The sequence below is a fragment of the Tachypleus tridentatus genome, chromosome 1 (assembly GCF_004210375.1).
Source record: "Tachypleus tridentatus isolate NWPU-2018 chromosome 1, ASM421037v1, whole genome shotgun sequence".
Lineage (NCBI taxonomy): Eukaryota > Metazoa > Arthropoda > Merostomata > Xiphosura > Limulidae > Tachypleus > Tachypleus tridentatus.
This window is the reverse complement of record NC_134825.1, coordinates 43,437,440-43,456,536: the sequence shown is the minus strand read 5'-3', so window position 1 is coordinate 43,456,536 and position 19,097 is coordinate 43,437,440. Positions and strand designations below refer to the sequence as shown.

The following is a 19,097-nucleotide window of genomic DNA, read 5'->3' as shown; positions in this document are numbered from 1 at the left end:
CTGAACTGTACCCCATTGAAAATGTTTGGGGGTGGATGGCAATGGAGGTCTATAGAAATGGACGTCAATTCCAAACAGTGCATGATCTTTGTGAAGCCTTCTTCACCACGTGGAAGAACATTCTAGCCAGTCTTCTGCAAATGCTTATATCAACCATGCCAAAGCAAATCTTTGCAGTTATTTGCAAAGATGGTTGTGATCACTATTGAGACCTCTTGTTGGGCATTTCCTACCCTGTTTAGGACTTCTTTTTGGTATGGTCTTAAACTTTTGACCTGCTAGTATTTAGGCTAATTTCATAGTGATCACATTTTCCCTACTAAATGCTGAAAAAGTATTTTATTTTTATTTTCCCTTTTCTTATTTTAATCTTTCAAAGCTCTACTTAAATAAGTGGTTAAGTCTAACAATGCAAAATGCATATTTTCTCTTTATGCTCATTGGCCTTAAGATTGTGGCCAGCAGTGTATATAATACAAATTGTTTGAATAATTGATATATGACAGCATAAGTCTCTCATGATTAGTTTCATAGATCAAAATTAGTGATAGCTTTAGACTATTTTACCTAACTTAACAAGAGGAAATCCTCACCAGCCATGGCACTTGAAAGTTTTTAGGCAAGATTAGAGTAAATTAATCTAAGATTTTTTAAAAATTTTTTATTGGCTATATTTTTGTGCACAAGCAGTACCAAGTATGGGGTGTCTGTATACCTAATTCAATTTCATTACTCATCAGGATCTGTACTAGTCTACCATCAAACTGAAATTGTTTTAAACAGGATTGGAGTAACGTAATCCATGAAACCATGGGTGCAGTCAAATACATCAACTGGAAGGGTTTGACCTCCAGAGTCCAAAACTAAAATTATATCTTAAATCTGTCAAGAGATAATGGAGGTATACTTGAAAAACCTAAGAGCTGCTATGCCATGGTTAACAATGCATAGATTGGTGGTAATCAGGGTCTTCAAAAGAAATGATTAAGGTTTAATTGCTTCTTTTCCAAAGCATGGCTCATTTTTTGAGAAAAAGAAATACAGTTGCAAAGGTAAAATTAATTGCATTAGTTTTTCAAACTACGTTTCATGAAATATCTTTGCAACTATTTTTCAATAACAACTATAGGATAAAGATGAAGCAGTCAAAAAAAAAAAAAACGTTGTGTGGAATCATTTTATAAAATTTAATTTGCTTGTTTGTTTTGGTTTCACTAAATTTACATGAGGGCTATCTGCACTAGCCATCCCTAATTTTACAGTGTAAGACTAGAGGGAAGGCAGCTAGTCATCACCACCAACTACCAACTCTTGGGCTACTATTTTACCAATGAATAGTGGGATTAACCATCACATTATAACACTCCCATGGTAGAAAGGGTGAGTGTGTTTGGTGTGATGGGGATTTGAACCCAAAACTCTCAAATTACGAGTCAAGTGCCTTAACCCACCTGGCCATGCTGGGCCAAAATTTGATTTGACTGTCGTGATCTAAGAAAATGATCAAATACTTCCTCAGATTGCTTAGTTATATGTGATTGAAATAGGTCACACAGCTGTAAATACAGAAAAAAAAAAACATGAAAAAACTGTATGTATGCTGATTTCTTTTCCAGAAACAATGAAGTTACAAAACTAAGGCTTAATTAAAATGGAAAACACATAATTCAACTGTTTGTATATTCACAAACAGAAAATATATATCATTCCATTGAAAATTACATAAGCAGTGTGTTACACCTCAACAAAACATCTATCACATAACACAAGTATAAGCAACTCAATTATGATATTAGAAATTTAATCTTATTGTTCTGCCACAATAATGATAAACTTTAATACTGGATTTCTTTTCATTGTACGATCATTTAAATTTAGACAGTTTCCATATCATTAAAATGCTCTTTCATTATTAGAATTTGTGATTTTTTTAGTTATTTTTAATATCCCCACACAAATAAGCAGCTCATGGCTTCAAAAAATAGCATAGGTTACAAATTGTATTAAGAGTAAATATCAAAAATATCAGTTGTTGATTTCTACTTAGTCCTCACCACATATTGAAAAACAGGTTCTGGATTCCCTTGCAGGAAATTTGATACTTTACAAAGCATGCCATCATGTTCTGTGTACTTGATACCATCAATTGAACAATGTTTGAAAATCATATCATTCTCTGTCAGAGTTCCAGTTTTATCAGTGAATAAGTATTGTACCTGTTAATACACAAAGTACACAAAATAATCTATATGATATTTATGTAATAATAATAATAATAAAAAAAGGATATGATGTATAATTTCCTGTACATTTAGATAGGTGCCAAAATTAACATACTTTTATGAATAAAATTTTATATTAACATACAAGCATCTCAAATATTACAAATATACACCACTATCTCATCACTATAAACATCTAAGCCATTCTTCAATCTATACCAAATGTTTACTCCATCATAATTCAAATTACAGAAAGTTTATTAGACATGTACAATAAATTTATAATTAATTTTGTCACTTAAGTTTATAAAAAATACAGAGACCATAATTTCTAAATTTCTGGCCAACCATCCTTAATTAAATTAGTTAATTATATAAAATGTTTCAATTTATTAAGTTGCTAGATTTTCCAAATTATGTTAAGAATATTAAAATTTTCTTCACCAAAATGTATTTTCAATACACAGACAGATATTCACTATTGAGTTCACTCATTCTGCCTGAGAGATCTGCTTGTGTAAGAACTCTCACCTAATTTTACATGTTTTCATGTGAGCTTACAATGCTACATAATAATGTATCATACAGAAAAACTCTCCACCAATAGAAATGTGACACACCTGCTTGAGCAAATCCTCCTTCTACATTTACATGTGAGAATTTTTGATGAAGCAGTACAGAGAGTTGCATCATCATAGTGAGGAAGATGGGTTGGAATGTGTGTGGAGGTATCTACTGGAAGTACATTTTCAAGTAAACAAAATGTTACCATCTGAAAGGAATATTTACCTCCATATACAGATAGTTAGAATCTTACATTAAGATGGTGGAGAGACCAATGCAAATATTAGCTACATGAGCCCCTTCAGAAAGCATCCAAAGGAAGCCCAAGGGGTGTAACACTCAATGACAGAGTATACCTATGGAAGACCACATTTCATCTCATCTAGAATTCACTTTTTGTCTGTATATCAGAAGAGATTTAAAAGCCATAACTGTTGTGTCTGATACTTAAAGACAAGCCAATGGAAAGACAAAATACATATTGTGAAGTTGGGTGAAAACCAGCTGTGGAAGAAAGATCTTTGTGATATGTATCCATGCTCATCTTCTCAACCACCAGTCACTACAGGCACCTTGCCCGCTTTGGGAACAGGACATGTGAATGATACATTGCAGTTGTATAGTGACTAGTTAATCTACTAAACCAAGAGACTCAGGGGACTCATGCCAGTTGCAGAAACAAGAATTGTGATTGAAAGGTATATATATATATAAATGAGAAATACACAATTACATGTACCCACAATCTTCTCAGAGACTGTGATCTATCTAATGCATACCTATATGGGGTAAACCACACTACACTACAAAAACACCCCAGTCCCCCTTCCCACTACAGATGGACATATTGTTCTTGTCCCAGTGATTATATCTCAATTAGTGATAATTCTTTATGGCCTACCATCTCAGCAGCTAAGAGCTAATAAGTGGCAAGGGTTTCCTATACTCAACTGAGCAATGGGAGAAAGTTCATATATGGAAGGACTGGAGGATGTACCTGGATCCTCATCATTCTCTCTGTCTGGAAAGGTTTTCACTGGAGATTATGGAACGGATGACCATGAAACATTATTTTTTTAAAAAGCTAGCAAGCTAGGGCCAGAAAAGTGGGTAGATACACAACTCTGGTGATGGCTTTTTCTATGATAGTCCATGGGATGGGTGCAATCTGAACTGAACAAGAAATGCAGTATAGTTACACTTAGAAATACTACAGTCTTGTGAAACAACCCATCTCAAAGTAGGCATGTGTAGAGTGATACATGGGGGTGGATCAAAAGGGATGGAATATTGGGAAAGGGAAATCAAGACTGAGATAAGAGGAGATTGAGTAATACAAACTATGGTAAGGATGGCCAAGAAGAGGCCAACAAAAGAACCAAGCAAGGGGTGTCCTGACATAGAGCAAGGACATGAGAGAGGAGGTGGAGACAAGTATAGGCATAATAAATGAATGGAATAGACCCAAATTATATCTGAACATTCTCTTCTACATGTACATGTTAAGGAGTAAGAAACCACAATTAAACCTTATCTTCCAATTGTTAGTCAAGTAGTAATGAACTAGATCTAATCATTATATTCTATATCAAGTATGATAAAACATTATCATCAATGTGTTACACATCAAAGATCAGTGAATGAGATCTAAACATTATCTTCCATGTGTACATATTAAGGAGCTAAATAAACAGAACTGGACATTATCTTCCACATGAACATACTAAGGAGTTAAAAACTATGATGAAAGATTAATTTTTATATGTGCATGTTACAGAGTAATTAATTAAATGCATGCATTATCATCAATGTGTTACATGTTAAGGAAGGATAAATGATATTGAAATAATGTCATCTTAAGTGTACAAGTTAAAGAGGAAAGAACTAGACTGAAGCATTAACTGCTGTGTGTGCACATTAATGAATTATGATGAAACATTACCCTATATGTGAATATAAGGAGTAAATAAACATTAAGTAGTAATGAACTAGATCTAAGCATTATAATTTATAAATACATATTAAAGAGTAAACATCAACAGTTGTGTATCTTGATAAAAGTGAAGAACCATGACCAAACATTTTTTCTAAGTAGTACATGATAAGAAGCAGTTAGCTATGTTCAACATAATTTTCTATGCATACATGTAAAAAAGTAGTTAATGATGCCAAAACATTATCTTCAACAGGTTATGTGTTAAGAAGAATAAACTACATCTAAACATTATCTTCTATGTGGAAATGTTAAAAAAATAAGAAACTCAACTAAACATCAACAACTATGTGTATATGATAAAGAATAATAAAATGAATTTCAATATGATCATCCACTTGTATATGTGAAGAAGTAATGAACTAATATTAAACATTACCTCCTCTGTGAACATGTTAAGGAGTAACCAACCTAAATAGAATATTGTTATCCAGATGTTGCATGTTAAAGTGTAATTAAACATTCACAACCATGTTTACTTGATAAGGAATAATTCAATATAACCAAACCACAACTTCTATATGCATGTGAAGGAGTGATGAATTATAACTAAACATGGTAATTTACGTTGTAGGTGTTAAAGAATACTGAACTAGATCTAAACATTATATTGTTTGTAGACATGATATGGAGTAATAAATTATGTCTATACATTAAATGCTATGAATTATATCTTAAGTTTATTTGTTCGTAGTGAAGCAAAATGCTAAACAATGAGCTGTCTGTGCTGTGACAACTATGAGTATCAAACCTTGGTTTTTAGCACTGTAAATTTGAAGATATAATGCCAAGCCATTGGAGGCTACATCTTAACACATTAGTTCCTAAGCCTATTTTGCTGATAATTTTCAGGGTCCCATTAGTCATTTTACAACTACTTTTTTAGAAAGAGTGTATATGTAGCTGTTGTGTCCCAGCCAATAAGTGGCCCTTGAAAAAGAAAATAGAGCACAACTCACCTGTAGGTTGTGTTGGTCTTACTTGAAGACAATCATGATCCACCAGTGGGTCGTGTGGGAGCAAACATACTAAGGAGAAATATAATACATCTAAACAGTCACATCTATGTGCTAACTGGAAGATAGGGAGGACAAGGTATAAAACAGTGAGAGCAAAGCTGAACCAGGAAGAAATACTGTATGTCAAATTAACTGGTTTGAGAAAATAAAGGAAACCAAGAATAGGTTTATACAAGGTGAACAGAAAATGTCAGGAGATATTCATTAGGTAGAGAAGTATTCTTAACAATTTTGATGAAAAAAGTACTCAAACTCATCCTCTTCAATGTTAGACCTAAAAATAAAATGGCAAAATAAATGAGTGAAATGGATAACAATAGAGGATCAGGTTGCATAAGAACTCCATCATATGATGACATATGGTAGTTATGTCTTACACAGATAACTTCAACAGAAATGGCAATGTATTTTTCTGTGTAAAAAATCTTAGTACCCATGTTAGCAGAGATAGAGTTCACACTGTTCTGTGGGATTATACTGTGTATGTTAATATCAATCAGATCAGTATTTGGAAATAAAGAAAAAAAATCACAAGTCTCAGCAAACTTAAAGCATGTCTGAATCAACTGTGTCAGAGAAAAGAATACAGATTTTCACATAAAAAATTTAAAGGGAGAATTTGTGCTTGGAGGTGTGTCACACTTCTGTTAGAGGGAGGACTTACTGCATGATACATTATCATGTGGCAGTGAAAGTTCACGTGGATACATATGAAATTAGGTTGGAGTTTTCACAAGGCTAGTGGACTACAAATCTCTCAGGCAGAGTGTGTAACTCAACAAGAAATAGCTTTCCATTCATGGAGGTGAGTATTTGTTCCTGCATCATATCTACTACAAACTTCTTCTACACCTCTCCTTCTGTGTACTAGTTCCATGAATCTCTAGTTATTACAGAGACCTGGTAACTATGTGTGATAGATTATCCTTGGAATAACACAAAGTTAAAATGTCATGCAATTAGTTAACTTCATATGCAAGGACTAACTAACATATGTTACTGTAACATCTACAAAATGAAATAAAAAAACCAGGAGACAATAGTAACAAAAATAAGGTCAGAGTTCAATATTTCATGCCAGCAGCATGTGTCAGAGAAAATGTATTACATATAAGTTCAAATTCCTGGGTTATCATAGTAAATTGGTTACACACATAAGCAATTTATAACTAAAATATAAATATCTAAACATGTAATAGTGCACTGACTACAAAATGGAAATTGCAGAACTTTGCTAAAAATTATCAAGCCAGATAAGTCACATTAATCATTTTCTCTCTTTTGTTTTACAGTAGAAATATCAAAGAAAATGTGAGATAGCTTAAAAAATATATACTCTGAGTGACTGGTTTTAACTTTCAGAGATAAAAGCAGTTTTAGTAATTGTTAGTGCAACATCCTGGCTTTTAATGATGACATTTATGGTGCCTCAGAAAATATTTATCACTTATCTTCATCTACTTAAATGATAACTGATTATTAAAAAAAATGAGTTTCAAGGTATTTGTGAATGTTTGAATTTATGTTGAATCTTCATGTAATACAACATCTTTTAACTAGTTTCAAGGTTTCCTCATTACCATAGTTTTCATTACAAATATACATGTATATATGAAAAATGCATACTACCACAAACCAAAACATTAACAGCTAGTCCAAAGATATTCAGATGCTCTAAACAGACTTAGAAGCTTTAACAGATCAATAAAGAATTGAAATTGTGAGATCCAGGTTGTTGTATAAAAGACTTTAACTTTCTTACTAAACAAAAGTAACTTTTAAAATTTAGTAAGTTAGTTATAAACAGTAAAGTCACTTTACAGACATATTGCTTGAATAAAGAAGTTTATAAAACTATTAAATTCATTGATGTAAAATTGTCTTTCAGAAAGATTGAACATAAAAACTAATGTTTAAGTTTGTTTTTTCCAAACCACAAAGTTCAAATGCACATTATCTATTTTAACAAAATGATTTTTTTTTTTTTAAATATGCTTCAAAAGCTATAAACGATATAAGAAATGCATTTACAAATACTCTTCTGATACAAAAGTAACACTTTTTTTTTTTATTACAATTTGAAGGTAGTATTGGAATTGATGTATATGTCTAACATCAGACCAATCTGGTACTTAGCATATATTCAATATAAATAATAAGAAATTTAATTAAATAAATTTTATTTATAAGAAAATAAACAATATATTAGTTTGTACACATATATACAGCTGTTACATATTTCATGTTTCACAGTCGATGATAATAGTATGAAACAAATGTCAGATGTAATACAAAACAATACAAAATTAGACAAGAGAAAATCTTGAATAGCACATCCTGAGTCCAAAACTATATATATATAAATATAAAAAAAATTCAGAACCATTATATGAGTTGCTATGCCATAGCTAAAAGTAGAACAAGGGATATACTAGCATTATCATCATATGTTAAATGCATTTGCTGATAATATCTTATCAAAATGTAGAACATGGGGCACGTCATATACTAGCATACCAGTTTTATAAAAATGCTAATAAAGAAAATGTGCAGTAATATTCATCAAAAGTACACCACTACTAATCATTAGTTATTAATTTTTATAACTGATAACCAGGGGTTATGAATAAACCTAACATATCAATCATATACAAGTTCTGAAAACAGAAAATTCATGTGAAAATCAAATATAGAGAATAAAATTACCACATTTTGAAAATTTAGTTAATAATCACTAGTTAATAAAGAAATATCTTTAAGCTTTTCCTCAACACTGTCTTATTAATTAAGATGAGAAGCAAACTATCACCTAGCAATCTACAGGAACAAATACGTTAGTACTTTGGGCAAACTTCTGATTTTTTAACAAGTATCAAACAAAACTAAAAACTTAGTTCTAACTTTAAAAACTAAAAAAATAAGTAACACAGTTAAAACATCCACACCAAAGTAAAAAAGTTGTTTCTCAAAAATTGTATATATCACAATTTTAATCTTTTGTAAAGTTAAAATGAACAAGAAAACATATGCTTTTCTTTGTATATTTTTAGTATAATATGAAATAATGATAACGTTCAATGAATAATCACCAAAAACCATTAGTTTTCAGTTGATAAAATATTTACTGCTTGTAATTTTATTAACATGTTCAATACAAGCATAGATATGGATACTCTACCTTCTTACATGATTCAATATTAATTATTCTAACCATCATAAGCTCTCACCTGGCCTAACTCTTCATTCAAATCAGAGCTATTACACATTGCAAATTCATTTGAATTTTTGTCATACAATTCAGCATCCCATGTCAGAAACATAGAACCCATAAACTTAACCATCTCTGAAAAATAAATGTTTATGTATGTGTATATGCATATATATATATTCTAATTACTGCAATTGGTCAGGAATTTAAGTCAATCACTTATGCCCACACTAAAATGTTTTTTATGAAATTCTTTATATTCTCTAATTATTCTTACACTTGTTTACTCTTCACATCTCTTAAAAGTTTTAAACTACTATATATTTTTATAGTATATAGCAATATCATTTTATAAATAACTTTTACAACTTCTAATGCCACAGTAAACAATGTAATACACAACTTAGTATTTATTCCAACAGATATAAAATAACCAGTAGTTGCCATTAGTAATTGAAAGCAAAACATAATCAAGAAATTTACTATATTTACTTTATGATTTATAAATAAATTTCTTTTTTTATGAATTTTTTGTATTATTTGAAATAAACATCTAAAATAAAAAACTAATTTCTGACATAGTAATCTAGTTAAGAAGTATATAAAATGTACTCAAATATAAAACTGTGTAAAAATGAAAAATTAAGTTATACCTACCAATTGTTACATATAATGAGATTGGAATTACATAGTTGAAAAGAACAACAAAAACAAGAAGATCAGAAAACACTTGTTTAGCCTGAAATGACATAAACTGTGTAAGTATATTCATCACATAAAAACATCATATATTTATTTAATTTGATTAAGAAAACATTTGAAGAACAATAGCTTTAATACATGAATGTGATAGCTATAGATATTATATCACAATGTATAGATAAGAAAATAAACTGAAATTCTACTCTTACAAGTATAAACATCCTTTTAATATGAACTTCTTTATTTAAATAATACCACAAATAATCCACTATTACAAGTTAAGAGTATAATCTTGAATTCTCACTTTAGTGGCATTTTAAAAAAATGCTAAAAACCAACTTGATAAACTTACACTTAAGCCTTCTCTCAAAGGAAGGTACCATGCAGTCCCCATCACAGGATCATTTTGATATAAATACTTTATTCCTGTTGCAAAAGACGCTTCTAATGCTAACAACACCAAGAAAATTATCAAAAACCTATTCATGGACCTGAAAGAATAAAACAGAAAATAATGCATTTTTAAGAAAGATTTTTAAGTGAAGATACCACTTTTATAGAATTTCTTTACTTAATTAACATGCATTCATGAGACTTCTAAAAAGTTCAAATTTATAAATAATTTAAACATAATATATGATTCAATTACAAAACTAACTTTTCTGGATACATCTTTGATTACATGTCATCTGATCTAATTATTTAATTTGCAGAATAAATAATTGTTCTGCGATTCATCATCAGTTACTGCACTATATGATGGCTTAACAACCAGATGATGCTTCTTATTACATATCATGCTTTATTAGATTAGTTTTAAGCTTGTCAAATACATTAATACATTCACTCTCTTACCACTGGCTCAATCAATTTGTCCAAGTTTGTGACCCATAAGTGATCTTTACATTTTCCATACTATACCATCAGAAAATCTTGCAAGCATTATATGTCATTTGTAGACAAAAAAATTAGAATTTTTATTGAAGTATTTTTATTTAAAATTTCTCTGTGAATAAATAGTGTCAAAGTGTTGACTGCACCAAGTGTAAAGTTATTCTCATGCTAATATTTAAAACACTTTCTTCAATTAAAAGTTATCAAATTTCATTTATGTGATCTCTAAAACCTTCTAAATAAATTTTACACTTTCTCAGTAACTTATTACATTTCATGTTATTCTCTCCACACTAACTCTACAGAGGGTCATTCAGTTTGACTGATTTTTGTAACCACCATAAAAGAATATGAAATCAATTTGAATTACTCTTTTCTTTCTTTCCAGAATGACTCCAAATTGTAACAGGAAAGTATGTCTGTTTATACTAAATAGCTTAATGCTCATAACAGTGTAAATCTGTTTCTACTTAAATCTTGTATCTCAAGATGGCTGGTATGGGTATTAACATAATAAAGCAGAGAACAATGTTTCGACCTTCTTAGATCATCTTAGGTTAACAAAGAGAGAGTTTGCTACTGACCTATGACATGTGCCTGGTAACAGTCAGTTGCAAACTGACTCTTTGTTAACATGAAGATGGTCTAAGAAGTTTGAAACATTGTTCTATGCTTTATTAGTTAAAGTATTAATATCCTTACCAGCCATCCTAAGATACATTTTTACTTAAAGTGGGTTTCTCGTTATCATGAACTACTTAAATTGTATTGTTTTGTTGCCCTTTTAACTATTTCTAACTAATAACCCCACCACAAAAGTTGTAAATACCTCAGCAAAGAAATAGCTCATGTTACCCTATCAAATTATGTAATGCTCACCTGTGTACCTAATGAAAGGTTTTGTTTTTCTTTATCTTACCTAATTTTTAATTATAGAAGAAAATATAATATAATATAGTATATATAATATGTCATTTACTTTAGCTTTCTATAGGTTATAAATAATATAGTACTATGTCAGAGAAAACTATTGGCAATTTGTGAAATTTGACCTGCCCGTGGCAAGAGGATTAAACCAAATTTGATTTTCATTAACATATCAGGGTCTTTTTATATATCTCACGGTTATATCAACTGTGTTTTAAGCATAAATATTTAAAAATATATATACTATAAGTGATATGATGCACTATTTTACCAGTAAGTCAAAGTTTTAGAAATTCTTGTATAGTTGAAAACTAAAACTTTTATTTCCTACCTATCAAAAATTAGTTTAAAGAAAACCTACCTTGATACTTCTAGAGTACTAATAAATTGTTAAAACAGTAAAAAATGGTAAATGGATAAACATTTTCTATATTTTCTTATTCATTTTGGTATACTTTTTTCTTTACTTAATTTACCAAGTATGAAACAAGATTTAATAAAAAAAAAGTTCTGTAAGTTTCTACAGTTGTGGAGCAGGTTCAGTCCCCATTCAAAGCTAATTAAAAATGAAAATTATAAACAACAGTTACAAACACATAAACTTAGATAACTAAGTTTGTTTTTATTTAGTATACCTAAAACATGACTTCTATTATTTTATTTTGGGGGAGAGAATAAAAATGAGTTAAAACAAAATAGAATCCTCAATAGCTGCAGAAAAAGCTCCAGCATGACCAAGTGGGTTAAGGTGTTCGACTCGTAATCCAAGGGCCCTGGGTTCGAATCCTCATTGCATCAAACATGCTACCCTTTCAGTTGTGGGGGCATTATAAAGTGAAGATCAATCCCACTATTTGTTGGTAAAAGAGTAGCCCAAAAGTTGGCGGTGGGTGGTGATGACTAACTGCCTTCCCTAGTCTTACACTGCTAAATTAGGGATGGCTAGCACAGATAGTCCTTGTGTAGCTTTGCATGACATTAAAAAAAACAAACAAGCTGCAGAATTACACATTTTGTTTAGGCAGGATTAAAGAAAATTAATTTATGGGACCTTCTTTTTCTTTTTATTCGCTATATGTCTGTGTGCCAGCAATATTAAGCATGGGACACACGTATACATGATTTAACTTTATTACTTATCAAGATCTCTATCAGCCTATTCTCGAATTGAAATTCTTTTAGGCAGGATTAGGATAAATTAATCAACGAAACCTTAAATGTGGTCAAATATGTCAATTGAAAGAATTTGACATACTGAGTCCAAAACTGTAATTAGATCTTAAATTAGTTAGGAGATGAAAAAGCTATGAGCTAAAAGTTTGTACTTAAATAATAAAAAACCTCAAAACCATCTGTAAACCACTATGACATAACTAAAAATGGAAAAAAAATGTCTTATTAATGAGTTGAAGTGCTTTAAATACAAATGTTTTTTTATGTTTTACATTTTGTTAATTTGCTTGTAGAAAACAAATTAATAATGAGTTTGTATTGACCTCTTGGCAGTGAAAGAAATAATGGTGTGAAAGCCAGTGATCTTTAACATACTAATATCAAAAATTATTATTTTTTTATTTAATGAGCTTAAAGTATCTAAAACACAATTTTACAAATACATGCTACACACCTTTCAACTGTGGAAAACTTGTTGTATGTCAGTTTAAGGTTTAAGGACAATTTTGTTTCAGGACCAGTATATACACAACAACCTGAAATATAATAATAATATAAATAATGTATTAATAACAGTCTATTAAAAGTATTGTACAATAATCAGAGTGTGTAAAACATCATAGCTTTCTTATTCTAAACAAATTGTGTCAAAAGGTAATAAAAACTGGATATATTTCAACATAGAGTATGAAAATAAAAAAATTGTTTTATTTTGTATATATTTTGTGATTTCATCAAATTTTCTTTCAGTCACTTTTTCACACAATGTATAATAAATAATTAAACAAAATAAGTAATTTTTTCACAGAATTTCTAGAAACAGAAAATACAAAAAACCATGATACAAGAAATGCAGATAAGTATAAACAAAACTTATATCTACCATTTACCATAAATAAAAGCTGTATTCTTAAGCCTGGCTCCTTTCAGTAACAAATTCAATGATCCCAAAGGCCTGAAAAATCATACATGTGGAATGAATAAAAATTCATTATATGGTACAAACTCTTTAAAATCTTACATTAAACCAAAACCACCTCTCTAACCCTATTGAAATGAAAAAAAAGCATTTAATTTAACTAAATTCTGAATCACTAGATTAGTTTAACAAATCCCAAAATATGCCATAAATTTTATTAGAATAGAATCCTAACATTATGTGAAAAAATAAGTGGACAAGTAGACCTGGCTGATGCATATAGTAATAATATATTTTACTTCTTTATGAAATTTTCATAATAAATTAAATTAGGTGGTTATAAAACACTTCAACACTGGAAATCAGTTGTAAATGGACTCAAAATATGTTCACTACTATTTAATCTACCAGTGTTAAAGAAAAAGTATCCAAAACAGTCTATGCTTTAACCCTTTCATGATGGATCAAGGGTCAAAGACCATGTCATCTCATTTGTTGACTTGCATTCAAAATTTTATTGAACTACTATTTAATAAATTTATGTCAGTAAGTTTGGTATCAATTTGTAGATTATAATTCAAATTTTAGTATTATATATGAGTTAGTTTCCTTATCTGAAAGTAAATATTAAAAGAACACACTTAAATATCGATTTTTAGGAGTCATGTGGTATGTTGAATGTAGCACTGGTTAGAAATAAATGTTTGTGATGTGAAAATACTAAGTCTATAGTTTTGTATGAATTAGGTACTCAAGTTACAAATATTGATAAGCTAGAATACAAAATAAAACCTCATATCTTCTTATATCTTTTTTGCTGAGATATAACTTTTGTACTGAATCAAACACAGTGACCCTGTGTATTTCTTTTTATTTTTGGAAGTGGTCCCTTACATACACTTCAATATATAACAAATCGACAGCTTAGAATTTTCCCCTTATAGTTTTCTCAGGTATTTTCATCTGTTAAAAGGCTACCACATCCTTTGAAACCAAGATTTCAAAGAGGTAAGTTGTGTCTTTATCTACTCCAAGTTTCATATTTTTTAAACCTAAATATATCTTAGTTGCTAAGCTTGATAATTTATAGTGATATTCTATGGTATCAGCATAGTAATTTATGATTTCTTGGTTATTCAACTGTATATATATAAAACAAAGAAAATATTTTGTTTAATATCTTTCATGTGACAAATTTTAAACGTCTTAGAAACCTACATCCAGCAACAACTGAGTTCAAAAGGCTGTACCTAGAAGAGGTAACTGTTTGCTTTACTTCTTTAATTATTGTTCTATACATTAAGTAAAAATAAGTTTAATAACTTATTTCTAAACAGTAATAACATATATTATGTATAATAATAGAAATGTGACTAATTATTACAAAATACTAATCCATTAACACAAAGATTAAAGGTCAGTTTTATATTACTAGATATAGTATCATGACTGCACATGTACCACATCAATAGAAGTTACATAGTGTCAGCCAGGCACAAGTGGAAGGCTAATATAATAAAAAATAATAAATATATATAAATATATAATTTTATGAGAATTAAGCTACTTAGATTAAACATTTGTATTTTCGTGTTATAATTTGTAGTCATTTTAGTATGGAAAGAACATAATTTACATTTATTTGCTAATTTATTCATGATGGTTATGAGGTTAGTCAAATTGGCAGATCCCACATAGTTAGAGTAGGGAAAATAACAGACAAAATATAAAGAAACATTTGAAATGTATTTAGGTTTTAGAGACTACATAAATAAAAGTTGAGATTTTTGTGATAAAGAATAATTTTTTAATCACAATATGAAATTACTTTGCACTCAGACTAGTGATAAAACAGACCAGACTCAATATTTTCACAAACAAATCTTTAGTAAAAATACTTCATTAAAAAATCTGACTTTTTTAAACAAAAAACTTGTAATCTTTACTAAAAGTCTACCAAATTCTGTGAAAATACATGTACTGCAACAAATGTTATAGTATAAATACTTAAAATGTGGAAATGCATATACAAACTGGTGTATATTATACCAAGCTTACTGTGAAATGGTTAAAACAATTAACCCCTAGTGTCTAAAATGCATTTTTGTATCAGCATAAACCACATTAAAAGTTAAAAGAAATAAAAGTTCACTAGAAATTATAGATACGTACAGCATATATTTTACAATTATATAAGATGAAACACACTTGAAAGACTTATCAATACTGTGAACAGCAACTTACCAAATACTACTTTGAGTTCTTTGATAATATGTCATGTTTCCTCTAAACTTGTAAAGGTTTGCTGTTGGTTTATCACATTCAATAGTAGCATGTAAGTTGTTGAAAGATTCTGGTGTCTGATATTCTTGAGTTTGTGGAAGGCAATTATGAATCTGCAAAAACAAATAATTACTTTCACACACAGAGACTTACTGAACAAAAAAATTCACTTCTTCCTTGTTAAATATTAATAAGATATTTCTAACACACAAAGACCTGTTGAATAATCTTTATACAAAAAAATGTGCAATATTTAACACCTGCTAGACTGCCAAATTATTATCCTTTAAGTGTTACCTATTGGAAGAAAATATTTCATTACTAATAACTTTCCTTTACAAAACCTGTCTCATTAAAAAAGAGTATCACGATGCCATTACCTTGACTTACATATCTCTATACAGTATCAAATCATGTTACACCTTTAAACAATGATGTTCTAAGTCATTTCTGTGTATAATAAAGCAGCAACAAAATATACACTCATAAACTTATAGAACTATGAAGATAATTCAATATTATGTCATCTGATGTTATTATAATGCTGTTAGGGCTACAATTAACATTAACATTTTACTTAACTGAAGATGTATTTCCAATAGATACTCACCTTCACATGATCCCTCACATGACATTTGGATACCACAAGCCTTGAGCTAATTCCTACCTAAAAGTTATGTGGCTGATAGGTGTTCAGACAGAAGTATCTATTGTATATATATTTTCAGGTAAGAAAAATGTTATCTTCTGACATGATATCTCACCTCTCACAGAGAACAGCTAGAATCTCATGCCAAAATGATGGACCAGTGCAAACATTAATTCTTTTGGAAGAGGTAAGTGAAAATATATGCATGTGACAATATTTTAAAAAAGTATGTTCAAAATTTAATTAAACTGCTTTATTATCATTGTATATGAAGAAACTTGGCATCAAAACATAGTTAACAGACCAAATTTTAACATTAGTTCTTAACTGTTTAAAGAAATTCCTCAAATGGGTACCAGAAAAGAAACATACTTTTCCAAATGACAATGTGAAAAGACATTTGGGGAATTATCCAAATACCAGCATGAAGGATCTTGCCAAATTATTGGCAAAAGTGAGATGCCAGAAGATGAGACATGTAATGTATTCAGTGTGTTGAAATGTGGGAAAACCTATCAACAACAACATTCTACACCAAATGAAGCATTGGCAGATCCATCCAGTAAAGGTAGTATACATGAGGTCTTTGAATGAAGATGAATTCCAACATAAAACAAACAATGGTAAAAACACTAAAAATGAGACAAATATGTCAAACAATAATGAAAATCCTAACCATCACAAATGATGATCTGGGCCTGAATGAGTATAATGTGAGAAATACAAGGAAGGAAGATTGGAAAAAAGAGGTACAAAGTGCAAGAGCATGTAGATATTCCTCAAACTGGTGTGAGGAAGCCTTGAAATATATGTTAAATAAATCAATCCACATTTTGACTTACCTTAAGATTCGTCTCTCCATCAAGATTAGCTGTTGTGATATAACAGACTCCACCTGCATCACTTGAAGACAGCATCACAAGATCACATGGGAACTCCTCATCAGATTTTACCTTGACAATATCTCCTACCTGATTGAAAGAAACAGCATTCACAGTGAAACACAAACTGCTATTTATAAATAAAAATGATAGAATTAACCATAAAAGAAAACATTTCAAGTAAGTAACATGGTTTTGTTAATACTGTATTCCGTATTTTCTACTGTAAATCACTTTTGTTTAAATCATATAACATTATACGTTTTATGTCACCTCTAGGATATGAGCTAAAAGACTGCACAATTGGTAAATATTATGTATTAAATGTGGAAAAATGTTTTCCTCATGAGCTGCAGCATGCTGGTGGGAGAACCACAAATGATACAACAGTTGATTTCAAGATTCAAGCAAACATAAATCAAAGAATACTATGACCAAACTGTAACATAGGCTAGAGATGTCTTATTTGCCTCCTGCCAAGAAAAGAAGTGTGTAATTAACATTTTAATTCAATATTGTTTTGGTAAACTGAATTAGAGCTACAACAAAAAGGATAGTAAATAACCTTTGTAAGTTAAATTAGGGCCAGTTCTTTGGGTAAATTGAACATAATTATTAAAGATATCATGACAACATTATAAATGTTGTGTCTAGTGTTAGTTTGGGTGATACATAAGGAAAACTGGATAAAGAGAAGGAAGGTGAGGTATTATTTTCCCATTTTTTGTTAATTATTATTAGGTTCATAATTTACACATCTATTTTTCTGTCATTTAGTTCATCTGTCCCTTAAGCTTATTTCTACATGATTCCAACTCACATTGCATCATCCTTAACTAACACTACTCTCCAGTGAGCCAAAATGACTGACTCTAATAGTGCTGTCATAGTTCCTATAGTAATGTATACAAGTTGTTTGTTAAATGTATATAAGCTATTCAGATATTTTATCAAGAACCAGTTGTCACCCTGCACAGAACTTTAATCCCACAAGTAAAAGAAAGAAAACAAGTAAAAACTTCATAAGCCATGTGCTGAAGAACATGGAATTTTAGATTGAATAATATTTCAAACTCAATTATAGCTTTTAAATGTGTGAGTTATGATCAATCCAAAAGTTGAGAAATGTTATATTATTAAACAGTTTTCATAATTATTATTAGCTACGATTAATGAGAAATTTTGTAAGTTTTCTATCAGATTTTATAATGATTCATGAAGTTAGGTTTTCTTCTTTCTGGTCCTTCTCTCTAGCTTCTTGTGTCTAGATTATTTTGATGAGTTAAAAGTTTGCAGCTCAGTTATGTTGCTTATTAAAGTTTAGACCTGGTATTTTTAAATTGTGAATAAATTTTATTTATCTAGTGAGGAATCTATAAAAACTCTGCTTTTAAAAACTTGGTACTAAATTTCACTTTTTCAGAATTACAACAAATTTCAAACATGTACTTATTTCTGAAATACTAAAAGCTTTTTCCTGATTAAATGCTCTTGATGCAATGTCTTAAGCCAGGTTTCTTTTTGCAGTTGTGATGACACAATATATTCTTCCCAATTGTGAGTAAGTGGGTGGGAATATGTTTCAGAGGTAAGTGCATGTTTGAAATAACTTAATTCTAAACACATAAAATTCAAATCAAGTAGACTTATCTCCAAATTACTA

General features: G+C 29.8%; 1 protein-coding gene across 4 annotated transcripts in view; it reads right to left on the bottom strand.

The window, feature by feature from the left end:
* The window catches only part of LOC143247150 (phospholipid-transporting ATPase IF-like), a 106,422-nt gene that overhangs the window by 62,288 nt on the left and 25,037 nt on the right, over positions 1-19,097 (bottom strand). For all 4 annotated transcript variants that reach the window (XM_076494791.1, XM_076494782.1, XM_076494800.1 and 1 more), the window contains 8 exons: positions 17,396-17,524; positions 15,866-16,017; positions 13,593-13,657; positions 13,157-13,238; positions 10,061-10,199; positions 9,664-9,745; positions 9,026-9,141; positions 2,055-2,216 (listed from right to left, as the gene is read on the bottom strand). In XM_076494791.1, the coding sequence (XP_076350906.1) occupies positions 2,055-2,216; positions 9,026-9,141; positions 9,664-9,745; positions 10,061-10,199; positions 13,157-13,238; positions 13,593-13,657; positions 15,866-16,017; positions 17,396-17,524 (927 nt within the window). The remainder of the gene's footprint in view (positions 1-2,054; positions 2,217-9,025; positions 9,142-9,663; positions 9,746-10,060; positions 10,200-13,156; positions 13,239-13,592; positions 13,658-15,865; positions 16,018-17,395; positions 17,525-19,097) is intronic.